Source organism: Fusarium solani, assembly GCF_023522795.1.
Source record: "Fusarium solani strain SB1 chromosome Unknown bctg00000009, whole genome shotgun sequence".
NCBI lineage: Eukaryota > Fungi > Ascomycota > Sordariomycetes > Hypocreales > Nectriaceae > Fusarium > Fusarium solani.
In genome coordinates this window covers 1,530,496-1,557,229 of record NW_027072144.1, presented here as the reverse complement: position 1 = coordinate 1,557,229, position 26,734 = coordinate 1,530,496, and the positions used below count along the sequence as shown (strand labels likewise).

The window sequence follows — 26,734 nt, the reverse complement described above, 5'->3', positions numbered from 1 at the left end:
CAAGGAGCCGAGTTGGATATAGCTTTGAACCTATACCTCGGTTGCTATGGTGGCGGATTTTATTTCATAACATGAATGATTGTCGTTGAAGATTCCCGTTGTGATCTTTGCTCGGCTCAAAGGATCCTATGCCCGCTAGCACGTAGAATAAGTCGGTGATAAGAAAAGTGAGTGATGAGAAGCAAGCCTTTTGAGTGTCGCTATTAGAAGTACTTGGCTGAATGTAAAAGTCTGATTGTGTCGCTGCAATTATTCGCCATGGCTATAATTTGAGCTAGAAATACACCCTCTACAAAACAAATACTTTAAGCCAGCAGTTGTTTGAGGGCTTTAATAGACCACGTAAGCCGGACCCAACTGACTGTTTGGCTCGACAGATAAGACAGACCAGTGAGAGAGAGATCAATGAGACGCCAGCTTATCATCCATCAATTTGAAAGCCTAGTGGTGGCCTCCAAGAAGTACAGTTTCAGGTCTATTCATGTACCCAAGGCTACCCTAGACTATAAATACCGTGTGCCTCGGTCTTTGGCTAACTTAACAGCCATTGAATATGGTAAGAAGGAGGAAGCCTGCTTTTAACTTTCATGAAAAAAGAACCCTCCACAAGCACCACACCACACGCCACCCTGGAATAGCCTTCGCATTTCAATTCGATCCCGAAGGTACAGCAGTCCTGCAGTAGCTGTGGCGCTGGAATAGCTACCCGAAACTTGAATACCCAAGAGAAATACTACTAGACAAAAGCGGCGTCTAGCCACTTCAAAGGTTTGAGGCCGTTTCTCTTCACAGCGAGGTCGCCTTCATGATTCAGGGGTACCAGCTGTCATTCATCGACCACTGCACCAAGATTTCAAACTCCGCTCCCAGTGTCTCGAACCTCTAGAGACCGGGCATTTTGTGCTTGTGGATAAGAGTCAGTCAATGGTCGCATGAACAAGATGGCCTCGTAAGAAAAGCATAACGAGGTTGAAATTGACTAGCCCGCGAGGAAACTCCACGATAACGCAGAAAGCGACAGCCAAACGGTCCGTAATCAGACAACTGCATCTCTCACTACGGGCGTAATAGTATATAAGATGTGTTCTTGGTCTTCCAAAATGAGCTCTGTCTTAGGGTGAGGGGCCATGGACCGCAGCAATTTTACTATGATCGACAACAGTCAAGGCTTGACCGAAAAGTCCCAGGGGTCTCTGAGGTCAATCACCAGGTGGAAGAGGCTGAAATCTTTTCTTCCAAAGTCATCTTCAAAGTCGGCTACTTACTTTCCCGTCCGTAACTGCAAATCCATCCAGCCTGCTGGTGAGCACACGGCGGATCTTGGAGCAGAATCCGGCTCTGACAATGAGGAGAACGTTGATAAAGCAAAGGCTCATTCTGAGCCTTCTACAAGCCCCATTTCCATCTTATTTACGCATAACCAGCCCTGTCGTGAGTTTGGCGAGGATGAAGACTTTCGCTGTTTGTGGCTGGCCTCGAGCGAAGAGGACGAGGATGATGGCATGGATGAAGATGAGATATCTGTGTCCTCATGGACTCGACCGGTGTAGAGTACCTTGTGCCCTGTTGGTTTACTCTGTTGAGATCGCCATCGATCTATCCTACCTAGGAAACCTAGGTCGCGGTGGTTCATGACAGCCAAGTTTGCAGTCCGGTAATCAATTTTTCGCGTAAATTCAATGATCCGTAATGGCTTCTATAGGAGGGCTTGAATGCTGGCAGAGGTGCTAGCTGTGATTTCGGAAACAAAAACATGGTCAAAAGTGGCTGTGTGCTGGGAGTGGTGAGACTGCGTACACCCGGAAACCCCCTCAGCTTGGTTCCCGTGATGCCGGCGTTGCGGTCAAGTGAAAGTCCCTAAATGGCCATCGTCATTTTTTTTCTTTTTTTTTCCTTGCCAAATTCCACGTTTAGGTTGACCAAATAGCCTTGGGCTTAGCATAGCGTCTATGTCGGATCTCAGAACAGCGCCAACATTCTAATCTTGCCGCCGGCGTTGTTCAAAACGGTCTCTTATTAGCCAAGCCATTTGGACCTAGCCGCTTAGCTAAGACCGAATTGACCGTCTGTAAGTGCTAATCATGGGCTCTGGTTGCCGCTCACCCAGTTCTAAGTTTCAGTCAAACTCCTACCTGTCCCTTTTCTCAAGCTATCGCCTTTTAGCATCGAATAGGTGTTTGTCCCGCCCAGCGACACCACAGCCTAAAAGTCACCGCCGCCGCACATCTTGCTTGGGACCGTCCGACTGACTGGCACTTTTACGAAATGGCTGGACCTCAAGTCAAGCCTTGTCCCAGGAACCCACAACCCGCTCAATCTCTTCAGAGCATGGCATGCCAGACCGCCACAGCGAAGGGCTGGCAATATGGACCTCTTGATGCAAAGAATAGCCAACAGCAAATCCCGACGTCTTGGAATGGAGTGGCCAGCCCACCGACCCATGGCCGCGCGGGGATGGCTTCCAAAACGAGTTCCCGCTGGGGAGACTGCCGCCCGGCCGTCTACGTGCGTCAGCAGTTGGAACATCACTCCTATTTGCCGCCACTGCCAACGGGCCCCGCCCATCCTACCGGCTTGGTGGTCCAGAGACAGAACCAAGGCGAAAATGGTTGGGTTACCTGGTATGGGGCCTCTCCCGCGGCCGTAGGAGGAACCTCTTGGCCGCAGCAAGGTCAACAATCATCTCAAACGACAGCGTTGTGCCTGCCCGGGGAATCGAATCAGATGCCACAATCTCTGATGAGTGGCCCAGCAGGAGCGAATCGAATGCCAGCCGGCGATCAAGCCAAAATAAAACCCGGACCAGCGGCTCGTCCGACTCGAGCCGCATATCCCCACCAACGAGCGATGATGTCCATTTGGCGCACTGGAAATCGTCAAAGCAATCAGCCGCATACGAAGTTCAAGCCGCCACCCGTAACGCACGGCAATGGCGCGGATAAAAACCAAGCGTCGAGGGTACCGAATCGAACGGACAGGATCTCGAAGGTGCCCTTCAGTCAAGGGCGTCGATTTAATCAAGCTGGGCCGAGAACAACTTTCCCTGCGGACTTAGAGCGGGTAGTGATGGAACTCCCTCCTATTAGAGAGTGCTTTCCCGATGTTTTTGGGAATATCGACTGCGCTTCCGCAAACCGTTGAGCTGGGTCGGGATAGGGTTCTGCACTTTGTAAAATAGTTATAACATTATAATACTCACTGCTTTAATCGCGTACCTCTTTGTTTCTGTCTGACTCTGCGATTAAATATGTCCTAATGCGCCAGCTCCTTTTTCTTTTCTTTTCTTTTCTACTCTGTTCTTTTAATTGTTTTTGTTTTTCCTTTTTTTTGTTCACTCCCCCCGCGCGCGAATCTCTATGGACGTTTTATCCTTGAAAGCTCGTTTGCATTACCTATATGGCTTACCGTCCGGCACCTATCCCGTCATTCTATCGCCCTATCCCTCCACTATCTTGCAGCATTGAAACAGAATGAAATGTGGTTGCCGTTTAGGATTTAGTGCTTAACGCGAGTACTCAACGGTCGCTAACTGGAGTCCCTGACGTAGTCAATCCTGGCTCCTTTCGGGCTCGCTTCCATCAATGATCTTCTCGTCTAAAGGCCCTTGGATCGAGACCGTCGGGCTACTGTGGGACTGCGACGACATGTGCTGGACAGCAGTGTAGGCGAAGACCATGGTCGACGCAAGAGTTCCGCCAGCACCGAGAGATGTGGCTCTCAGAACGCAAGCGGATGTGTCCCCTGCAGCATAGAGACCCGGGATGGCCCTCCCATCAGACTGCAAAACCCTGCCGTGCTCGTCCGTCAAGAGTCTCTTTTTCTTCCACCGTCGCTGGTAGAAATCCGAACGGCATAGAACGGAGCGCGCTCGATGGCTCCCATGCAGGAATTCGGCGCAACTCTAGGGTCTCCCATAAACCTCTGGTAGTCATCGTCGCCTCTTTTATGGTGGATATCCGTTCCATAGCCGCACATTTCGTTCCAGCGCCGGATGGTGGATTCGAGCGCTTGCCTTGCGATGCCCATTTTGTCTGCCAGGGCGCCAATAGTCTCCGCTTCCAGGAGGATGCCCTCGCTAAGAGCTTTTGTAATGTCAGTCCATCGATGGGTGCCACCCAGCGTATACCTCTTTCGATAGTTCTGGTCCAGAACTAGCCAAGCCCTCGCATCCTGGGCTAGACGTGCTTCGGCTCTGGCGCGCATAGACCTGGCCGCATCGCCATGCGGCTTGGACTCCGCGAAGAACCGATTCCCTTGGTTATCGACGACGATAGAGAATGGCTTGGAGATCTCAAATATCGCGGGAGTCGTTCTACCCGTGCGTAGCCCCTTCATCGTCGGGATTCCCCTAACCTCACGCGCCACGCACGCCTCTGCCCCCATACTCTGGCACAGGGCCACCACATGTCCAATGCTGTCTTGAGGATCATTCGTAGTGTCGTCTTCGTTGCCGCCTGACGGAAATTCAATATCCGAAACTCCCAAGCACTCGTCTAAGTCGCCTGTGGCCAGAAGCACGCCGCGTAGTGCTCGAACTTTGAAAGTCTCCTTTCCTTTCTTCAGCGAGACGCCAACGACCGCGCCATCCTCGTGCCATAGTCCAACAAGCTCCGTCTCGGTGTATATGTCGATGCTCCCGTTATCTCTGCAGATAGATAAAAGTTGTCCAACGAGCGACCGTCCCATTGATGCCGGGCGTTTGAAGTAGAGAGAGCATAGCAAAGACCTCAGGCGCATTCGGCCGATCTTAAGGAAATCTTGGAGAGATGCAAACGGGCGTGTCAATATACGAAAGTCCTCGAATCTGAATACCAGAGGCACCTCACCCTCATGGGAGAGGTATTCCCCTAGTGAACCTAGAGATTCTATGTCGAAGATGGCCGGATCGAGCGTACGGCCGCCCGCTGGCAGTGCCCCATCCAGCTCGGGTTGATGATCGGGGAAGCTGGAGCGCGCTTTCATCCACCTAAACCCGCGGCCACGTAGAAAGTCAATCATCTCGGGCCCTTTGGTCAGAAACGCGTCTATGCGTTTCGTGACTGTTGTGGGCAAGGCGCCGTTGCCGTGTTCATCGGACATCGCAACAGCATTCTCGACATATGCCCTAGCCTGCAAGGTGCAGCCTGTAAGCTGATGAGGCTTCAATATAGGACAGGATTTGACAGTCCGATTTCCCGGCATCCAGATCATTCCGCTTGCCAAAGCTGTCTTGCCTCCTAACGCTTTCTGCCTTTCAACCAGGATGGTCTTGAGCCCTCCGGCTGCTGCAGCACCAGTCAGACCAGCTGCACCGCCACCGACAATCAGCACATCGCAAGTTACAACTTTCTCGGGCAGCTCGTGCATTGCTGTAGTGTGTCGATGCTATTCCTTTCGGGGTAAGGGGTGATGAGATGATCTGTTGAGATTTCTTGTGGACGTATAATTCGAAACAACACGTTTAAATCAGGTGGGATAAGAAGAAAAGACAGACAGACTAGTACCCCCGCTGGGAGCCATAACCCGCAGATCATGGTACGCGATCGACTTGACTCAATGCCTCTCTCTCTCTCTTCTGTTTCTCCTTTTTGGACGCCTTCCAAGACGTGCAGGGCCAACTTTAGACTGGGCATTGAAGAAACCTTGTCAAGAGGCACACAGACCACACTACACAGCCACCAACCACATGGCCTACGTCGTTGCTTCGCGAATGCGTATGCCTGGTGGTCGATATTTAACCGGTGTAAGTGTTTCTCGGCAAGTCACATGAGTGGAGCTTATAACTGGCGAACCCAAAGCGCAACATCGCCATGATCCTTGGCTGAACCTCTTCCGCCGCTACTCCTCCTCCGCATATCAGCCACACCGCAAAACCCATGAAAATCCTTCGACGCTCCCGGCACAACTTGTCTTATACCAACGTACATCATTTAGAGAAGAAGGCAAGCGTAGCTCTGGCCCTCTGCTACTCTGCTCCCGTCTACCTTTCCGAGCCAAGTGGAGATGAGGCCACAACCTCAGCCGTCGTCAACGCTACCGCTGTCGCCACATGATGGCCAATTCAGCAGTAAGAAGGAGACCACTAGATACCTCATGGCAATTGGCTGATTTCGGCCACAGAGAAAAGGCATCATTCGCTGATGGAGGACGCTGACATTGAAGCGTGTCGAATTCTTCAAAGTTTGGCACAACAGACTTGCCCACAAGGGCCACGGGACGAGCAGCGGGCACGAGTAGCCGATGGGAACCCGAGTTGGTGGAAGTCAGAGACCATGAAAGGCGAGCCCGGATGGAGGCGGAAGCAGCCTCGACTGGCCGATCACTTGTACTACGAAATGTTCCTGCGGCTTCAACACAACGTACGATAGTTTTCTAAACGAACAGTCTTCTAGATGCCGTGCATGGAATCAACATTACCTACCAAAGCCTCTGGTGCATCAATTAGACCCTTTCTTTGACAAGGGAACTGTCGGCAGCCGCTTAGAGATGAATGTAGGCTTCTAAGGAACGGCCTACAGGCATAAGACACGTCGGGTAGAATTTCGAGCATGCCTTCCTGAACAGATTGACGTCCCCATTCTCCAAAAAAAAAGGCCACATGGCTATAACTCTGCTCTCCTTCTCATGTTGCGATACCCTAAACTTAGCCAGCCGTTCCCTGCTTTCTAGTACTGCCAGCCATGTTTGCTTCCGCCGGGGCAGCCAGGAGTCCCGTAAACGCCACCAACCATCCAAAGAATAACATCAACAAGCCACCAGATTCCGCCGCCACCAAGAGTGAGTAGCTTGAAGATGGCCAGAGGCCAATGATGTGCGTAGAACTGATCTACTCCGAACGAGCCTAGCAGAAATGAGAGGATCATAGCTGTCCGCTCTTGCTGGTAACACTTGGCGGTGGTGGGGCGCTCATCGAAACCTCCCCACGACCTCTTTGCCAGGTCGAAAGGTTTCACACCCGCTGCCACGGTACTCTGTCAGCGTCGAGGATACCAAGCTCTGCACCTCCGACTCACCGAATGTAGCGTATGCCATAGTACCAGCCAGGACCATCGTCAGATAAGCCCCAAGAGCCAGCCTCCAGTGTCGGCGCACAAGACAGACATCGCCTTTCGCCGGGTTTTGCGCGACAACCCTTCTCGAGACCGCTGATTCGGGATGTTTATGCTGCATTGGGGTCGAGAAGGAGGCTGGTGGTGGGGTCGGAAAGTTTGAATGAATGAATGATGCGATGAGCTGAGCCGAGCGTGAAAAGTAGAAGCAGGGACATTTCCAAGTTAAAAAGACAAAGAGACAGCAGGTAGATAGCTCAGGTCACATCAAGTAACATATGACCTAATAAAGTTTACCCTGATAGTGATCTAACATAAGACGGAGAGCTCGGGCATCCGAAAGATCTGTTCCGTAGATGGGGGTCATGCGTCAGATATTCGCCCTTCGCCTCACATGCAACATGTCTCGCTTTAGCTCAAACAAGATTCCGCGGTAACTGGATAAAAAATACACTAATGAATGTTGAGCAGCGCCTGGGCCGATATCGGCTCTACGAGTCAACCTTGGTGAATACTCACGGACAATCAAGCTATGGACTTTCATAGTTATGAGCACGGACATTTTCCTCTTCCTACCAAAAGTCTCTTAGCGGACCCGTTCCTCGGCTAACACTGCCCAACCTTATTCGACTCTTACATCGAGAAGCTCGACATGCCGAGATATGCTATATGGCCTCTATAGAAGGCGGATCGGATCCGGCAGCGCGAGACTGACCTCGTCCTTTGTATCTCTATTTTGATTGGCCATAGCACGTCCTTTTATTCCTCCAGAAGGTTGTGTGGCTTTGCCTCAAGTGGTTAGTTGATCAATCATCACCATCATCGTCGTGGCCGTGGGTGGCAGGCATAACGTCAAGAAAACAATTAACTGCCGAACGTAGCCGCCCACAATTAGGCAGCCGATAAAGGACAGCCTATCCATACGAGCGTACTTAACAAAGAGAGACGGGAAATCCAAGAATAGTATAAGAACAGCATTAAACCTCTCTAAGCGATATGGAAACCTGGACCTCGTGTATTTGTGATCAAGGATAATGAAACCGATACTTAGTCTCTTCTCTGTTTCCCTTGTCAGCGCCGCTTGCACCCTCGACTATGCCATCTGGATCCCTCGTGACGGGGACACATTTGCCCAGGATGTCGGGCAGGCTCTGCCCGGTTTCGATTACGGGGAAGCCGAGGCACTTAATTCCGGTGTTAACATAAACAAGATTTACCCCGGAAGGACATACAAGGTCCCTTATGATGCCAGTATGGAGATCGTTCCCCCAGCTGCATGGTCAGGCGACTGCCCTAGGACCCTGCAGCTGAACCAAAATGCACATTCAAAACAAGCAGGTTCGCCTACTTCTCATACGGTGAGCAGAGGCAGTCTGGATTCGACGGCCACATCTACAGGGCTTGATAGTACGGCAAACCCATCAAAGACACCGACCGAAACGGATACTTCTGGAGATTTATTCAGTATCAGCTTACCCGGGAGCTTGGAGCCCACAGGCACCCAGTCGACCACCCCAACGACGGATGCCTCCACCCCCGACTCTGCAACAACGGCAACAGGCTCTCATTATATACAGGAACCGGCGGCAACAGGCACCGGCAGTCCGCTCGTGTGCTGGAAAGAAACCCACCCCGAAGCAGGAAAATTCAGTTCAAGCAAGGAGTCCAGGGTCGATTTCATAGAGTCGTTTTGTAAGCGGCTCGACACTTTCGAGATCACCGCCCAGCATCCCATAGAAGAGGCACCCTACGATGACGTCTGGATCGGGATGCAGATGCTACCGTCCTGCCCGGACGACGCCGTCGGACCAGGTCATAGCAATACGTGCCGTGAGGTTCTAGAAAACATCAATGACAAATGCAACGAGGCGGGGGGCGTTTTCCAGACGGAATGCATCTTATATTACTTTGTAAAGCTTGGGACGTAACCGAAGCGGTCGCCGAAATCGGCAACGGCGAGGGGCTCCGTCCATTCTTTGGTTCTATACCCAATGTTAGTTGCGGGCCTGGGAGGTCACATCCATCGCCAGACATCTCAGTAGGTCCTGTACAATTATTCATTACAAATAGGGATAAATACTCAGCTACTATGTGCATCAATCGGAGACGCCTAGCGGACTTGGCACGGTTCGAAGTCGCAGCCAGGATGTTGCTTATCGCCGCCGGCAGAGATAGAAGCCGTTCCAAACTCCGAGAGATCCTGCACTAGCCGCTGTGTTAGCCGAAGGTACGTGCATGAGCAAGCAGTCTTAGTTTCCTAGATATAGTGCTAGTTTGCGAGAAGAACAGAGTTCAAAACACGCTGCCATCGAGCGTATGCCCTGACTAGTAAAGAATATTACGCCTGCGAGGTCTGCCCCGCCCCGAGGCCACATGAGGTATATGAAGTCCTATCCAAAAGAGCAAGCCGAGAAACCCTCTGGTGATGACGATGAAGGCGAGGGCCTACAACATATTAGGACTGCCATGCAAGGCTCAGCGCTCCGAGTAGACACGCTCAACAACGTAACTTCGCCGGTTAAGCGACCCAGCGTGCATCATCAGTGTTGGCGATCTAAATCACCTGATCTTAGCTGCTAACTTTGACTCCGACCCCAGCGTTGGCCCCGATTTGTGCCTTGGCTTCGACTTCGGCCTCTGTCTTTGGTGGCCTTCTGCGTGTTTAAGTTTAGAGCCTCTTGTTTATAATCCGAATCCGGATCCACGTTTCCGATATATACTGCTCCTCAAGAACGGAGCCCAGACAAGACTATGGAGTAGGCAGTCTCGAACACAATGTCAGTTCATAGCAAATCCACACGTGATGCAGCTGTGTGCATGCCGACCTTCCCCTTCTCATCAACGATCTCTTTCTAGAAAAGGCGGAGGAGAGACTTATAATGCGTCCAAGTCCATTGCAAGTCAGTATGGTGCCAGAAGCGGACTATGAAAGGACCTCTGCTACGCCGGAAGGCCGTTGCTGGCTGGGTGCCCAAGGTCTCTTTCGGTATCTGTAAATACCCTCTCCATACAGGAACAGTGCGAGTTAGCATGCGGGTTACCTTAACTCATCCGCTACAGTACGCCCTAGCCTCAGGTTTCCCATATACTGTGCTCGAAGGTGATCCAGTAACACTGTATGGGACTTTTAAAACTTCACTGACGAAAACAGAAGTTTAAAATCATGCGCTCATTGCGGCGGCAGGCGGACCCCATCTACGGGACGCTACGGACGCTACGGACGCTACGGACGCTACGGACAGATGACCCGACTCAAATGCTGTTCTAGACAGTACGCCAGATATAGAGCGTTGTATAAAGTACGGAGTATGTAGCAGCCTCAAAGACCTCGTATCCGAAGCAGCCAAGCCTGAGCAAACGTACCACGAAGCATTGCTCTACTCCTTCGTACGTACATACGTCATCATCCTGGGCAGGCCTCTACAGTGACCGTGGGCGACTCTTCAGCATGGGCCCAACCGAGGTCATAGTCATAACCGCGATTTCGGTCATCTTCTGGGTTATACCCGCCATACTGGCCGCCCATATACTCTTCGTCAATGCCGCTCACAAATGGCCGCGCCTGAGGGTAGACATTTGCCTGCGAAGCCTTGCCATTATCGCTACCCCGATACTCGCCCTTTGCTGGCCCGTTGTTCTCGTATCATCCTGTTCAATGTGGCTTGGTTCCCGCGCGCTTGCTTCCCACCACACCTGCCACGGAGGAGACGGGAATGCCCGGCATTCTTCGACTTGGTATTACTCAGCCTGGGCGCAAATGAAAACAGGATGCAAACGCAAAACATACACGACAGAAGAAATCCCGGCAGGATATAGAGTGGATGTGGAAAATCAGGCTGCAACCCATCCCCGGCTGAAAACACAGCCCGAGCTTGTCCGCTCCGGGAATGGGCAGAATACAGGCATATCCAACCATGCTTCGAGCCATCTCAGCCTTCAAGTTGAAAGGATAAATGGGATGGGAGTCGCACAGTATGCCCACCGGTCATGCCAGACAGATCAGGACACATCACCTCCAACATATCAGATGGCTTTGGAAGAGAGTGTAGATAGAGCCGCAATCCCGGATGGACGGATGCCTCTGCCCGTCTATTCCGCCTGACATATCTCACTCTTCACGCTCACCATTCCAATTCAACAAAGCGAGTTGCTCCAGAAAAATACACGGGAAGTGCATGGCATAGGGTTCAGACGGTGACCTTAGAAAGCAGCAAGGAGGTCCCGAATGAGCTTGATTGATCATGTGACTGGGCCTAGTCGCCCGTCGGGGCAGGAAAGGACGCAGTAGGCGAGAAACGCAATGGAGAGAGATGGCGATGATGATGAGCGACAATCAAACTGACTCATAAGCCAAATCATGATGTTAACAACTCGATTGCGAACCCACGGCGACGCTGTAGTCTCCCCCATGTACAATAACTAGTATCCTTACACCAGTCGTGTTACGCTTCATAATTCAATGCATCTCACATCTCAAGATACTACGGCCATATACAAGCCTCTGTTACATCAGCATTCTCCGCTGGTATCAATGGTTGCTCGGTTTATCATAAATCTAGTATGATTTTTACATCTGTGGGCCAGTAGTCGTACTTCGTCGGATGGTAGCTACTGTTCTTTGTTACACTCACGCTTATCAGTCCAAGGCCGTCTACGGATCATGTATTTGAGGCCAATATCTTACTAAGCAGCAGCCGCCATAATCCGAATTGATGCTATAACCATCAGCTTTCCCATCAAACCTATGCTTCACAGCTATAAACTCCAAAGTCTCACCTAGGTGCACCTCTTGATCCGTGCACAAATAGGACCCAGAAATCTTCTCAGCCTTTCTTCGTCACAGCCAGTAACACTCCCTCCGTCCCATAAACCAGATTCACTATACCAGCCTTGTATCCGACCACCGGCCACGCACTAACGAACATCAAGTGGCAATAATGAAAACTGGTGAGGCCTCAAAGGTGGGACCGAAGCTCGTGTCCAGCACAACGGTCTTCCACAAGTTTCCTTTCTTACCGCCTGAAATAAGATGCCGAATATGGCGGATAGCTCTGTGGGAAGCAGATGTGTCGGTGATATCTATCACGGCAGACGATGCAAGCCAAGCAGACAACAGTCCCCCTCCAAGGTGCGAGGTTGTCCAGCAACCTGGAGCATCTACAGTGGCTCTAGCATGTAAAGAAGCGTCTGTTGAGTGGACCATGATCAGCTGTTACTTCTCGGAGTACTTTCCCGTCAATTTGTGCCTCCAGCGCACAATATGCCTGCTGCAGGGCATTCCACACTCTTATGTGAAACCAGCAAGGGGACTCCATCCTCATGGGGGCATGATATCCCGTATACAGCATGTTGCTTTTCTTGTCCTGCCGAATGTAAACTTGATGGAGATTTTTGCCGCTCTTTCAAATTTCCGCTACCTCGAAACAATCACCGTCATCATTCCTCCGTGCCCCATCGAGGGCGTAGGACACTTGGATCGTCGCGAAGTTTCACAAATCGCACGGGCCCTTGCAGAATTGGCGGATGAGCCTGCCCCTGGCTCGCAGGATGGCAAGTTTGGTCATGTTGGGCTGCTTTTGAGGGGAGATCCACCAAGCCAGACAGTGAGGGTTTTCTACAGCCGCAGGGATGCGCCCCGAGTGAAGCTTCTTACACCACGATGCAGCGAGCCCTCCTTGCACGATCCGACGCTTCGGAGCTCGTCGACAGGTTTCTCACTCATTCACTATGCATAACCCGAGGCGTCTTATTGAATGCCTCGCAGCCATTCCGGGCGCCTCAATGAGGGAGGACGGCCGCGGACAGTAGTGTACCACTGCTCATGGTACCGTCGTATCTGATAATGCACCATGGGATTTTTTTTTTTTGCATTCGAAACAAAGACAATGGTCGGCCAGTATTGACTAGTCGGCAGTGTGAGGACTGGCCTAGAGAATGTGACAGAAAGGCCATAAAACTCTCGCCTCGCACGGGTGTATAGTTTAATGTAATATCCTCAAATGCATAAACAGAAGGGGGGCTGCAGTTGTCATTTTCGTAACTTGTCGTGTTGTTACAGTATCTTACGCCATCATACCAAGCGCATCTATCTGCAAGGGCCCATCGTCTCCACGTTCTCCAGCACCTTGATCCCTAGCCGAAAATGGACCAAGTCGTCCGGCGCGTCTATTTTTGGCTTTATTTATAAAGCAGACCGTCCAAGTAGGCCCTGACTTCTCATGCAAATAAGTAAAATACCGCGCCACAACTTGTGAATTTTCGGCGGCGCTCGGGAACCTAAAAAGAAAAAGAAAAAAAAACGCCCGATCAACCTAGTCTGATACAGGGCGATGCTCGAGGCCACTCCCTTCCCTGAAGCCCATCATCCGAACGTCATGGCCTGCTCGAGTCGTGCCGTCAGGTTGCAGGATTCAATCTCCAGCTGGGATCAAGATCTCAAAGGGATTCAGGAGCCCGATGCTGCGTTTCACGACGAGTTGGCCATTCTTCGCGATCGTTCGAGGAGAAGATTAGAACAGTTTGCTCTCGACCCTTCTCAAGATGATATATCGCTAGTTCAGCTGGCACTACTTTCGGATGGCCGACAAATCAAGGAACTAGAGCTCAATCACGCTGCCACAAGGGCGCAGAAGCAAGAAGCCTACGATCACGGAATGGAGGTACTCGTGGGAAAGATTATTGGGGATCTGATCAACCTATTCAGCCTTTCAACGATGCAGAGATTGGCTTCAGAACTGTTTTCTCCCAATGGAGACCAAGGGCATATCGCTCGCCTCTCTGGCGACTTCAACAAGCTTTCCCCTCCAGACCAGCCGGATGCAGCAGCCGAGGAGTTAGTTTTGCAGCCCAAAGGCTACCATACAAGACACGCTGGCAGGCTTCGTCCGATGCCGTTGCCATCGGCTGACTCGTCCGTGGCAAAGTCTGGCGCGGTAGGGATTTTACGATCGATTCTAGGAATTATGTGACTGACTTTGTGTAGGTCAAAAGAAAGCAGGACGCCAACATCGGCATTACCAGAGACAAAAGGCGCTGTCTGACGGTAGTGAAACGGGAGCCCGAACCCGAGATTCCGAGACCTGCTTTTCTGACCTCAACCGAGCCACCCCTTGCCGTAACCGAGAGCTTATACCAGCATGATGACAGACAAAAGGCCATTATCAGAAAGAGGGGCCGCACGCTTACGAAAAAGAGCGTTGAATTCGGAGTATACGGTCATACCGCCTGTGTCCTAGTCTACAGGAATCCCATCCGCCACAAATGGGTCTGTGCAATGCACATTCCGGAAAGCCAGGATGTTCCAAGCTTGGATGCCATTGTACGCTTCTCTCTATGCCGTCTCAGTACCTCGTCTAATTCGCAACAGGTGGCGGACCATCTCAGGTCCGAGATGGCGACGGAGTCCCAACCTTCAATAGAGGCCGGTGAATAGCGGCTCAGGATAAGAGCATGGACATACGGCAGACTGGAAGAGTTCCCAGGCGAACGAATAGAATAGAACCCTTCGTCCTCGTTGATAAATGTATTCGATATTTATCTCCTGCAAGCTAAACTTTAGAGGTCTAAGGCACGGCAAGATGTAGTTTAGATATCGAGTTCGCCCTCTTCCTTTCTCTCTGCTGTCGTTGGGACATTATCAGAGGCAAGCTGTGTCTCCCCCGTCCGCTGCGCGTCCAACCAAATGTTCAGCACAACTCCATGCAGGGCGCCTACACCGTGATCCTCGTCGTAGCGCCTTGGGTCAAGGAAAAACCTTGCCAACTTTGGCGCCAGAGAGCAGCTACAAATGTCAGGTGGCGCACCTACGACTCCAGTGATCCCATCTCCCGTTACTTCTCCATCAACGGGAGCCCGCTGAACCCTCGAAGCCTTGACCATGCCGTGCAAGAGGCCCGTCCTCGAAACACCGCCAACATCGACACTATTTCATGTTAGGTTATCGTGCATATCATCCCGCCTCTGGCTCCCGGAACATACAGGGCTTGCGGCTTATGCATTGCACTGTCCGACCTGCCTGGTGAGGCTGGAACCATGCTCTATGCCAATGCTTCTACAGCACCACACAATAGCAGGATTTAGATGATTGCTGGGCATGATAGTGAAATACAAACTGGCGAGTCGGTAGCTGATATCATGCTGTACCGGGTAGCCTCCGATGTTCTCGTCTTCTACGCCCCACCCTGCGTCTGCGTGGTGGAGACTGCTGGAACTCATGCGACAAAAATGCCCTTTTGACGGGCAGGTGAACTCGAAAGGCTTAACACGACAGCCCTCAGATGCCTTAGATGCTAGAAGAAAACAGATGTCGCGTAATAATGTACGTCCAAAAATGAAGATTCCGGGGCGAACATGGCGAGTGGCAGGTGTCTTTGGGATTGGCAACCGTCCTAAATGGGCTGGCCTATCCTCAGCCAATTTCCCAAGACGATCTAGATCTATAGCTTTTGGAGGCTGCCCAGCCGCGCGGTTCCTTCTTCTCAGCTAAATACCCATATACAATTGCAGGACCGCAGCTTTTTAGTTTGCAGACGACCGAGCATCTCACAGCAGCCTCCACCTCATTTTCCGATCACAGTTATGTTCCTCACCCGCTTCAAGCTGATCTCGTTGCTGATCTCGTCGCTGATCACGCTCCAAAGCGTGTTGAGTCTGGCAGAGCCCGATGTCTTGCAGCGACATCAGCTCGAGCCTCTGAAACGTGGCACCAGCTACGTCAACATGGTCTATTTTGTCAACTGGTAGGTTATGCAGACTTGGGCGTCACGTTTAGGGGGGACATGGGAGCGAGAGGGACGGAAGCGAGGCTAACAAACTACCCATCACAGGGGCATCTACCAGAGGGATTATCACCCTCAAGACCTCCCGGTCTCGCGTCTGACGCACATTCTCTATGCCTTTATGAATGTTCAAGTGGATGGGACAGTGTATGTGCTTATCGGTGAGGTGTGTGGATTGCTAATTGCTATTCTGTCAAAGCTATACAGAAGATACCTACGCCGATCTCGAGAAGCATTACGCAGGCGATTGTAAGTAATCCTCCCTTTTCCCTGTCTCCCCCTTCTTCTTCCCGGCTTGCCCCCTTTTGCTGTCTTCCAATGTCTCACTATCTCTTTCGTCAAATTTATTTTCACTTTCGTTTTTCCACGTCTATCACAAAGGAAAAAGTTCCCTTTTCGCTTACATGTCCCCTCCGCGCTGCTCAAGCTTGGGCCGAAGGCAACGATAATGCCTACGGATGCATCAAGCAGCTCTATCTCCTCAAGAAAGCCAATCGAAAGCTCAAGGTCATGCTCTCCATCGGCGGCTGGACCTGGTCCACGAATTTTGCCGCGGTCGCAGGCAGCACCACCACGAGAGCCACCTTTGCCAAGTCTGCAGTCACCCTAATGAAGGACTGGGGTTTCGACGGCGTCGACATCGATTGGGAATACCCAGCCAACGAGGATGATGCCACCAACATGGTCCTCCTCTTGAAGGCCGTACGAGACGAGCTGGACTCGTATGCAGCCGAGTTTGCCTCGGGCCATCGCTTCCAGCTTTCCATAGCCGCCCCAGCGGGATTTGAGCACTACAGCAAGCTCCACTTGGCCGACCTTGCCCAAATCCTTGACTACATCAACCTGATGGCCTACGACTACGCCGGATCGTGGAGCACCCACACCGGTCATAACGCCAACCTCTACGCGAACGACGAAGAACCCGATGCCACCCCCTTCAACACCGATGGCGCCGTCAGAGCTTATCTTGACGCTGGTGTACCGGCTGAGAAACTCGTTCTCGGGATGCCCATCTACGGTCGTTCGTTCCAGGGAACTGCAGGACTCGGTGAACCATTCGTCGATGTGGGCTTCGGCAGCTGGGAGAAGGGCGTCTGGGACTACAGCGCCCTGCCCAAGGACGGGGCTGTGCCGGGCTTCGACCCCGCGGCCCATGCGCATTACAGCTACGATGCCACTACACGCGAGCTCATATCCTTTGATCCGCCGGAGGCTGTGCAGCAGAAAGTCGCCTATCTGAAGCAACTGGGCTTGGGTGGGGCCATGTTCTGGGAGGCTTCCGCCGACAAGAGCGGATCGGCATCGCTCCTCGAGACGAGCTTCCAATCGCTAGAGGTGCTTGACAACACCGACAACTGGCTTCACTATCCAAACTCGAGGTACAGAAACATCGCTTCCGGTATGGAGGAAGGGGCGTCCTGATCGGCGAGCCAATCACTATGTAGGACGGGATGTCGAGATTCGAAATGCAATGCTCTTGGGAAAGCTGGGTAGAAAGGCAAACGCTGAGTCATCAATAATACACGCAAAGTGGCGGACAATATCCACGCTTAGAACTAGATCTAGATCTAGCACACCATATCAATATCAGAAACGACGGCACGGTGACGTCTCCAACCCCGCTTGTGATTTCGGCGTTCATGTTGTAAGAGCCAGCCCGGAAGCATCATGATTTCCTAGGGCTGTCTAACTCGTGCTAGCCTCACCAATTAGCGATCTTCTTACCAAACTTGATAAGGACATCAAACAAGCGCAGATGAAGAAGTCATTTGCCGACGTCCGCCTGCCAAGACGCGAGTGGTGGGTCCACCCCGGAGGTTGGACAACGATTTTGTCCTTTTCGGCCTCCAGCGTACTGGCTGTGCTTCAATACCCTTCCAATCCTCCCCGAATGCTTTCGGATCTCCTTTGCCTCAGTAATACCGTCCAGGAGTCAAGGAACTTGTCTGAGGGCTTAGATCAATCGATCCCATCCAAGAGTAAGTGAACTCGTCCGAGGGCCTATATCAACCAAATTACCGATCTCATCCAGGAATCAATGGATTCGTCTGAGGGTGTCGCATAACATCCGTGTGACCGGATGTAGCTTTACTATCCGGTTTCACATCTGGCCTGTCGCATAATCCTAACGAAATGAACTTATATAGCTATGCCCGAACACATGGCTGTTCGGTTTCTTTTGTTCTATAGATAATTCTCATCAATCGACTGGTGTCACCAATGATCCCTGCGGAACCAATTGTCTGGCACAGGGCTTAGAGCAACCGATCTTATATATCTTTTTTTTTTTTTTTTTTTGCAGAGAGAGGACGGTGGGAGCTTATCGAGGCGAACTGGTTGGGGGAGTCGCGAATCGCCGTTCCAGCACGGCGGCTTTTCTAGACAAGTAGACGGAGGGCCGTTTTTGTCGGTCGTCTGAGAGGAAGATACACCGTTCGCTGATGTCCAATATACACCGCCCCAGAAGGACCGAGTGAAGCTTTTGGCCTCATCCAGACTTGCCTATCCTGATATGATATTTGATATGATAAAATAACCCTGATATCCGGATAAAACGTTCTCCTGATATGATGTCAGCTTATGGAGAGAGCAGCGATGATGTCAAACTAGCAGAGTTAGCAGCACTAGAGAAGAAGATATAATAACACGCAGATATGCTAAAGGGCAATATTTCATTCGATTCTAATTTAACCATCGTCTAAGAACATTGGCCGGATTCCGTCGATGTCAGTGCCGGTCCTGTAAGTCTACAATGAGTTGTACAGTAGGCCGAAGAGCGAACATTGGACCGCTGGAGGGCATATCTAATTTTGCACGTATGACATTATTTACAGAAGCTTACGCATTACATGTTCACACGATCGGTTCGTGCTGGTTAGTCTGGCTTCTTTGGCCAGTTAGATGGACATACACGACGAGAATTCACGTTCAGTGGCATATGGAAATGCTAGAAAATGTAAAACAAAAAAAAAAAAAAAAACTCTTAGCCTCGTTTATTAGGCAAGAGAAAAAAAAACAGTAGCCTCGGAGGGCGATGCCCGGTCCCCTACGGCGTAAATGTAGTACCAGCCTCGGAGGGCGATGCCCAGTCCCCTACTGTTGTACGAAAATGTTGTACCAGCCTCGGAGGGCGATGCCCAGTCCCCTCCTGTTGTACGTTGTATCAGCCTCGGAGGGCTACGCCCAGTCCCCTCCTGTTATACGAAAGTGTTGTACCAGCCTCGGAGGGCGATGCCCAGTCCCCTCCTGTTATACGTAAATGTTGTACCAGCCTCGGAGGGCGATGCCCAGTCCCCTCCTGTTATACTAAAATGTCGTACCAGCCTCGGAGGGCTATGCCCAGTCCCCTCCTGTTATACGTAAATGTTGTACCAGCCTCGGAGGGCTATGCCCAGTCCCCTACTGTTGTACCAGCCTCGGAGGGCGAGGCCCAGTCCCCTACGGCGAAATATAGTACCAGCCTCGGAGGGCGATGCCCAGTCCCCTCCTGTTATACTAAAATGTCGTACCAGCCTCGGAGGGCGATGCCCAGTCCCCTCCTGTTGTACGTTGTATCAGCCTCGGAGGGCGATGCCCAGTCCCCTACTGTTGTACGAAAGTGTTGTACCAGCCTCGGAGGGCGATGCCCAGTCCCCTCCTGTTGTACGTTGTATCAGCCTCGGAGGGCGATGCCCAGTCCCCTCCTGTTGTACGTTGTATCAGCCTCGGAGGGCTATGCCCAGTCCCCTCCTGTTATACGTAAATGTCGTACCAGCCTCGGAGGGCGATGCCCAGTCCCCTCCTGTTGTACGTTGTATCAGCCTCGGAGGGCTATGCCCAGTCCCCTCCTGTTATACGTAAATGTTGTACCAGCCTCGGAGGGCGATGCCCAGTCCCCTCCTGTTGTACGTTGTATCAGCCTCGGAGGGCTATGCCCAGTCCCCTCCTGTTATACTAAAATGTCGTACCAGCCTCGGAGGGCGATGCCCAGTCCCCTCCTGTTATACGTAAATGTCGTACCAGCCTCGGAGGGCGATGCCCAGTCCCCTACTGTTGTACGAAAGTGTTGTACCAGCCTCGGAGGGCGATGCCCAGTCCCCTCCTGTTGTACGTTGTACCAGCCTCGGAGGGCTATGCCCAGTCCCCTCCTGTTGTACGAAAGTGTTGTATCAGCCTCGGAGGGCGAGGCCCAGTCCCCTCCTGTTATACGTAAATGTTGTACCAGCCTCGGAGGGCGAGGCCCAGTCCCCTACGGCTTGAGAGCATTGCTCCGAGCCCTGTGACTCTCCGAACCAGCAACCATGTTGCTGCCCCGTTGTTCTTCCAGCTCGCCTCATTGGCGGCTGCGTGGGACCTCGCGTCATTGCGGCCTTGGCTTGCGCCTCACCCGCTCCCGCTTCGTCCACCCAGGCATGCCTAGGTCTCGACCTTGTCCACACATCTCGATTGCCATTGAATGGGTCAGTGACTTGGGGCGTGCCTCAGTTTTGGGCCATTCGAGGTTCGTGATGCCGGACAAAGCCTTCCAACGCGTTCCTGCTTTACCCCGCAGGGAAAGTTCTGCAGGAACGCGTTGAGAGAAAGAGGAAAGAAGATTCGGAGGCAGTACGGGGGAGTGGGGGAGATATTTAATTACATTCATGACGCCAAGAGGAGACGGAGGGAAAAGGGCCAAATCGGCCGCCAATTTTCTGGCCTAGCGCGATCTTCTGGCCGAGTGCGCAGAACGTCCCAAACGCGCCAAACGTCCCAAACGTCCCAAACGTCCCAAACATCCCAAATGAGCCCAACATTCCCCGTCTTCGGGAGTGGGAGGAAAAAGCGCCAAGTCGGCCGCCAATTTTCTGAACGAGCGGACCCACCATTAGCGTCTTCAATGGGGGTGGCCGGAAGAAGCGCTCGACGTCGGCAAATGACTTCAGCACCGCATTTGTCCGTGTTTTGACCAAAATTTTCAGCAGCGGGCGAGTGGATACTCACGGCGGAAATTTACGTTTTCTCCCCGAAGCACATGCACGCCATCCCAACACCCTGGCATCAATTTTCGACGCTTTCCCTACCACAAGAGGATCGACTGAGAGAGCGAGCGGGCAGGTTGAAAGCAGCTTATCACGTGATGAAACGTCCTTGCGCAAGAGCGAATCACTTTTGGATGCTACTTGAGGGAGCGATGGCTGCTGGGAAATGGCGGCTAAAACCGAGTAGGAATAGAACCTGAACCTGAACCTGAACCTACTTGAGGGAGCCTATATCGTTGTTCGCGTTCTTGAGGTATCTCAACCTAACACCTACACAACGCAGCTTGAGCCCTCCTTTGACAACGTTTCGCCTATGGCTTCCACGCAGGATCTCGAGCTGCAGCTGCAGCAGCTTCAAGAGCAACAACAGCTTATCTTGCAACAGCAAGAGCAGCTTTTTTTGCGGCTCCAAGGGCAGCTTTCTCAGCAACACCGGGAGCTCCGTCACCAGCTCCTTCAGCAGCTCACAGGCACCCCTCCAAGGACCGCCTCGCGGCGGGATCTCCAACGTGCGTCAAAGACAAAACGCAATGTATCGATTCATGTGCTTCGATCAGTCGGGTGGAACGATCAGCAGATAGCTACACATCTTTGCCTTCAGCTATGGCAAGTTCAACGCGTACCTACTACAATCCATGATACACCCCACCATCCCTCTGGCCGCCCTCCCCTACCTATGGAGGCCCAAGTGGAAGAATCAATCAAGTTCGTATTTGCCTCTAAGAGACTAAGAGAGGTTGGCGGATGGCTTACTGGCGGTTATCACAGGAACGAGGTTGGGACTGCTCGGTCGATGCTGTCACCGGTGGCCTACGACGGGCCGGCTTGGCGAGACACATAGCATGCCGGAAGCCTCCGATCACAGAGCCAGCGCAGCAAAAGACACTCGCCTTTGCTACGCACTGCCTCGTCTGAATCCTTAGCGATTGGAAAGTTTTTCCTTGGCCTAATGAGACCCGGGCTACCGAGGAAGGCATACACGTACATAGTTCACGCACAGAACCCGGCGGAGAGCCCGCTCCAACCTGTAGTATTAGATAGCTTCAGCGGAAGAAGTGATGGGAGTTCTGGGGCGACTTTTCTGGGCTCTCAGGCAAGGGCCCTGGGGTCTACTGGAAGAAGGATCGGGGCTTGATAGGAAACTACTAGCTGTATTGAATATACCGTTGCGATATACCAGGGGTGGCATCATCTTCATCCGCATCAGTAGCCCTTCTCGCAATCACGTCAAATACTGGTTGGTCGAATTCTTGTTGCTGAAGTGCCAGGAGATGAAGAGGGACGGTCAATCAATCAAGGTGCTAAGACATCTTGGCCTGCACACGATCAATGCCATGCCTCGGAAGACGAGGGCCATCCTTCTTCATACCATTAAATCTTCAAAAGTCTACTCTCCTAAAGTCGTTTCTGGTTTTAGTGAAGCAGTGACAGCCCAAACAAAACCAAGTCGACGCCTAGGTAAACTCATTTGATGTTCCACGTAATGAGTGATCAAAAAATGGAGGCAAAGAAGGAAAAGACAATTCAAGCATCCAGACATCGCCACCAAAACACCTATTTCCCTTTATCTGTAGCTCCATTTGAACTGATGCTTACCCCATCCTAGGAAGTGGAGAGAGCCCACTCTGAAACCGCGAGGCACCGAGGTAACCCTACCACGAATCTACTCGATGAAATAGGGTATCCTACCCTGGATAGGCTACGTCACTTGGAGGTCCTTGTCTTAGAACGTGCCACCGACACGACACGAGACATCGATATCGATTCCTCGACTACATGAACAAAAAACGCAAAAAAAAAAAAAAAAGAGAGAAACCCTCTGTTGGCCACACCATCATGATATCTGACTCTCATATGGTCTTTAGCAACGAGGTTCGTTGCCTTTAATGGACATCTCGACAGGGTCCATTGTTGCATGTTCTCCCGTCACGGAGTGACGCACTTGGTCTTGTTCTCCTTGCAATAGAGTCTCGGCCGTCTGAAAAAGGGGCAGCAAGATGTTCTCAACTAAATTATTCGGCAGTTCTCGTGCTCTACAAACGTTCAGCGTCTCAATATATTCCCTTTGAGATGAAAGATATCACTCACTCCTCGCGCATTGTCGAAACCCTGCAGGCAACCATGTCAGAAAAAAGGCAAAGCAGAAGTTCAAGGTCGATACTTACTGCTGTGCTACTTCCCTCATTCTATCCAACTCAAACGTCAGCAGGAGCGGCGACCCGGGGAAGGGGGAGGAAGGAGCCGAAGACTACTACGTACTGCTGAACCAATTCCCTCGTTCTGCCCGGTAAAATGGTTAGCATATAGAGGCAAGAAAGCGAGATCACTCGACCTATCCAAATACTGACGTTTTGTCTATGTCATGAATTCTAAAGACATGAAGTGTCAGCGCACGATACGTCAAAGTGAAGCTAAGGCCAATCTAGAGGGGAAGGGTTTTTTTTTTGTTGGGAGAATCACTGTTTGCTTTGTACCCTGGCAATCTCAATAATCTGGTTCATGCGCTGCTCCAGCTCCGGATGATTCTGACACGCATTCTCCTCGCCGTAGTCGCCGACAAAACCGTCGCCATAGTTGCCTCTACGATTTGTTCAGCTCGTGCATATCAGAGAGGCTCTCTATGCTGGTATAACACGAACCTTTCATCTTGATAGCCGGGACCTTCGTCTCCTGCTGGCTGGTAAGCTGGAGACTGCGGATCAAGCCGGGCAACTGTCCTTTGCCTCAGAAGAGTCGACTGGGGTGGGCCCGCAAACTGTCGGTGCTGTCGGTGACGAGACCAAACGTTGGGTCTGCATAGCCTCCGGGCTATCCGATACTGGGTCGTGGTGTATGGTTGCGCACGAGAGACATGGGCCCTATGGCGATGTCTTCGCGGAGGATATTTCATGATGAGACGCGCAGTGGAAATTGGGAATGAAAACGATGATTAGAGAGAGCGGACATGAGAAACTGCGGGTGAAATTCTTCGATCATCAAAGGTGCTCGCCTGAAACGCTAACGATGGCAGCGACCAACAGGTGCAACAAGGGGTAACCGCCGAGGTCCAGCCCGATGGGAAATGGTTCTTGGCAGGCTCGAACAGCTGTTTGTCTCGTAGTGTTCTACATACCACTCAAAAGGAGCAGATTGTGACTCGTACATCGGCGCGGAACCTGCCATTGTGGGTAAAACAAGGTGCGAGCCTTTTGTCCATCAACTGCCTGATATTCTGCCCATGCATCATTCCATTACCTGCTCATCTCTGTTGCTCAGATCCAAAAGGCAAGAAACGGCCACTACTGTTCCCGGGGCAGCCGGGGCGGGTACTAGTCAGTGCCAGGCCGGCCGTCCGTTGCGCGCCGGCCGATGATTGCCACGTTGAAAAGAGGCCAATTGATGGTCCTGCCGCGGGGCTCGTCTGGTGCGCCCCGAGTGGAGAGGTGCTGAAATTAGAGTGGATCCAATAGAAGCTAGAGCCACTTCGAGTGCGACAAGCGGGCCTGATCATCACGTCGGGAATCAGCTGCAATAATGTTAAATGTGGCTACGAAATGACAAATCGATGCAGATGGCCCGATAATATTGAAGTTGATAGGTCACCTAGATACGAGGCCGATCGGAGGGACAGAGGGCAAAGGGCACGGAAATTGCCTCTTGTTTCCCCACTGAAGAAAGTAATCACCCTTTGTCAAAGCGCCGAAAAAGGGATCGGGTACGACTCGTTTCCTCGCTCAGTCGTTTCCTCACTTACTCGTTTACGGATACAGGAACGGATCTTTGCCGCAGATGTTTCGGGACCGTTGAGTGACATACCGCCCCGCTGATCCGTGCGGGCTCTGCAAGGGTCCAATTCAGTAGTCATTCCTGCATATCCATACGTAGTACCTGCACGACATGTTCCGCACGCCATAGCTGCATGTAATACCTGCATGATCGCGCCGTCATGTTACTTGCTCCCATGGCGGAAAATTTCCCCAGACGTTCCAGTGGCTTGACCGCGGGGTCAAAAATGTACGATACCAAAATGCAAGCCCTGAAACTGCCCAAACCACGCGGCGCTACGAGTCTGATCCTCTCAAATGAAGCCCCTATAGGTCATTGAGCGGTTGAAAAGGGCGCTCTGTGCGTGACGGAGTTGTGGAGTTGGAGGGGCTGAACGCAAATGGCCAAATTCTAGCGCGAAGCGCAGGGCTGGGCTTCCGTGGCTGAATTCGCATCTCCGGACGGTTCCAGATCCCGTTCACAGTGGAAGACGACATGGTTCACAGCATGGCCAGAGACGCTAGACGTCCGAGTCAATGATGCGGATGGGTCGTTTGTAGGGGAAGGGCTTCCTAAGCGTGGAATGCAACAGCCGAATGAGTTCTTCACATAGCTCATCCAGCAGTGCATCTTTCAGCTGGTTTATCCACGCTTAAACCAGCCAAAATGCCAAATGAGCCAATTGCGAGAAACCTGCAATCCAGAAGCCGTTGTAAAACTTGTCAAGTCTGTAAAACCTACTGCGCCCTCAAACCGACCAATTTTGGCTTATCGGCCTACTAGGGTGTCCGATCATGCACGTATCGAACGTGGTTAACATTCCTGGAAAGCTCACTGTCGGATGTTTGTCCCGCCTGCTGTCAGTCTTGGCGCGGCTCGATGGACGGTGGCTGAAATTGACCTCATGTAGCCAAACCAGAACGTCGCACGCACCATTTCGGCCGTAATGTAATGCATCCCCATCCCTGCGCACTGCAGGGGTCTAGGTGACAACAAAGCCCACCGCCCTTGCTGGTTTCGGTAAGGATGTGCGCGCTTCATCAATGGGATCCATTGCACGCCCATTATGGTAGATTTTGGTCGTGTTGTCCCACGAGAAGGAAAAAAAGAAAGGAAAAAAAGAAAGGAAAAAAAAAAAACCGGGCAAGTGAAGCGCTTGTGGTAAAAAACGGCTGCCCTTGTAGTATGTATATCTGCGGCCGATCACGACTTGTCCATCAAGGCAGAATGCCACTTTTGTCCACGATTTAATCATTTACATGCATTGCAGTTTTGTCGAAAATCCCCACGTCGCGACACCATGAACGCTCAGGACCAGGCAGACAACCTTCACGCTTCCTCTTTTGGCCCTACCCCCAGTCTCAATGACTTCGACCCTACCAACCATACAGTTCGGGAGCGGCCTGAAGACCTCAACCAGCACGATTTGGATTTGCGGAAGAACCAAGATAAGCTATCCCCGTCTAAGTCGGGGAGGAACTGTCTTCGGCCAGTCTACGCCCGAAAGTCTGGCTCAAGGAGGAACCGTCTTCGGCTAGCCTACGCCCTAAAGTCGAGTAAGAGCCTTTTGTCAAGGGCCATCGACCGAAGGAGGGATGGGAAAACTTCCTCCGTTGCACGCTTTTGGGACTTGAATAGCCAGTCTTGGGTGGGCACAAGATCCATTGCTGAAAACAATCCCCATGCAAATGCCAAGGTATATATTTTATTTTATTTTTGCTTTATTTTGATTTGTTGTTATTATTATTATTATTATTTTTTTTTTTTAAAAAAAAAAAAAAAAACCTAGTTGTCATCCATCTTTTCTAGAGCAAATACTGAGAAGGCTTCAGAGCTTCCCCTGCCAGGCAGAACTCACTCCGAAAAGCGGTCGCACTCTTAAGAACAGAGCCCGCAAGCTCGGGCGCATGCGTGGCGTTCCTTATCTCGTATTCTACTACAGTCCCTCCACGCGGTGCTGGACTGGTCAGGCTTACGTGCCTTCGAACCAACCCACGCCGGACTGGAATTGCGTTGTAAGCTTGTTTGAGATCAAAATCTGACTCCGGTTGAAGCTAATAAGGACGATAGCTTGACACTATTTGAGGTTACGACTTATTTGCGGAAGGATGGCCAGAAGCCAAGGTTGGCCGGCTCCTGCTGTTGATTCCTTCTTGTTCTTCGTTCCTCCTCGTCTCTATATTTAAAG

At 51.7% G+C, this 26,734-nt stretch overlaps 9 protein-coding genes across 9 annotated transcripts; 5 read left to right on the top strand and 4 right to left on the bottom strand.

Moving 5' to 3' along the window:
* Window positions 1-1,127: 1,127 nt before the first annotated feature.
* Window positions 1,128-1,550, top strand: MRS44_013537 (uncharacterized protein; the record flags this gene model as incomplete). The annotated part of the gene is made up of 1 exon (XM_065617007.1): window positions 1,128-1,550. One exon carries the CDS (start codon window positions 1,128-1,130, stop codon window positions 1,548-1,550), a length of 423 nt encoding a protein of 140 aa, XP_065473079.1.
* A 2,254-nt stretch (window positions 1,551-3,804) lies between these two features.
* MRS44_013536 (uncharacterized protein) lies at window positions 3,805-5,346 on the bottom strand (the record flags this gene model as incomplete). Its single annotated transcript, XM_065617006.1, has 1 exon — window positions 3,805-5,346. One exon carries the CDS (start codon window positions 5,344-5,346, stop codon window positions 3,805-3,807), a length of 1,542 nt encoding a protein of 513 aa, XP_065473078.1.
* Window positions 5,347-6,644: 1,298 nt separating this feature from the next.
* On the bottom strand, window positions 6,645-7,149 carry MRS44_013535 (uncharacterized protein; the record flags this gene model as incomplete). Its single annotated transcript, XM_065617005.1, has 2 exons — window positions 6,645-6,937; window positions 6,993-7,149. The coding sequence occupies 2 exons, from the start codon at window positions 7,147-7,149 to the stop codon at window positions 6,645-6,647; spliced, it is 450 nt and encodes a 149-aa protein (XP_065473077.1).
* Window positions 7,150-8,062: 913 nt separating this feature from the next.
* Window positions 8,063-8,956, top strand: MRS44_013534 (uncharacterized protein; the record flags this gene model as incomplete). The annotated part of the gene is made up of 1 exon (XM_065617004.1): window positions 8,063-8,956. One exon carries the CDS (start codon window positions 8,063-8,065, stop codon window positions 8,954-8,956), a length of 894 nt encoding a protein of 297 aa, XP_065473076.1.
* A 4,446-nt stretch (window positions 8,957-13,402) lies between these two features.
* Window positions 13,403-14,460, top strand: MRS44_013533 (uncharacterized protein; the record flags this gene model as incomplete). The annotated part of the gene is made up of 2 exons (XM_065617003.1): window positions 13,403-13,960; window positions 14,011-14,460. The coding sequence occupies 2 exons, from the start codon at window positions 13,403-13,405 to the stop codon at window positions 14,458-14,460; spliced, it is 1,008 nt and encodes a 335-aa protein (XP_065473075.1).
* A 152-nt stretch (window positions 14,461-14,612) lies between these two features.
* Window positions 14,613-15,061, bottom strand: MRS44_013532 (uncharacterized protein; the record flags this gene model as incomplete). The annotated part of the gene is made up of 2 exons (XM_065617002.1): window positions 14,613-14,949; window positions 15,006-15,061. 2 exons carry the CDS (start codon window positions 15,059-15,061, stop codon window positions 14,613-14,615), a joined length of 393 nt encoding a protein of 130 aa, XP_065473074.1.
* Window positions 15,062-15,605: 544 nt separating this feature from the next.
* Window positions 15,606-17,857, top strand: MRS44_013531 (uncharacterized protein; the record flags this gene model as incomplete). Its single annotated transcript, XM_065617001.1, has 6 exons — window positions 15,606-15,766; window positions 15,854-15,952; window positions 16,005-16,054; window positions 16,194-17,204; window positions 17,506-17,784; window positions 17,838-17,857. The coding sequence occupies 6 exons, from the start codon at window positions 15,606-15,608 to the stop codon at window positions 17,855-17,857; spliced, it is 1,620 nt and encodes a 539-aa protein (XP_065473073.1).
* Window positions 17,858-23,258: 5,401 nt separating this feature from the next.
* MRS44_013530 (uncharacterized protein) lies at window positions 23,259-23,692 on the bottom strand (the record flags this gene model as incomplete). Its single annotated transcript, XM_065617000.1, has 2 exons — window positions 23,259-23,382; window positions 23,442-23,692. The coding sequence occupies 2 exons, from the start codon at window positions 23,690-23,692 to the stop codon at window positions 23,259-23,261; spliced, it is 375 nt and encodes a 124-aa protein (XP_065473072.1).
* A 2,154-nt stretch (window positions 23,693-25,846) lies between these two features.
* MRS44_013529 (uncharacterized protein) lies at window positions 25,847-26,631 on the top strand (the record flags this gene model as incomplete). Its single annotated transcript, XM_065616999.1, has 3 exons — window positions 25,847-26,242; window positions 26,379-26,561; window positions 26,617-26,631. 3 exons carry the CDS (start codon window positions 25,847-25,849, stop codon window positions 26,629-26,631), a joined length of 594 nt encoding a protein of 197 aa, XP_065473071.1.
* Between the last annotated feature and the right edge of the window lie 103 nt (window positions 26,632-26,734).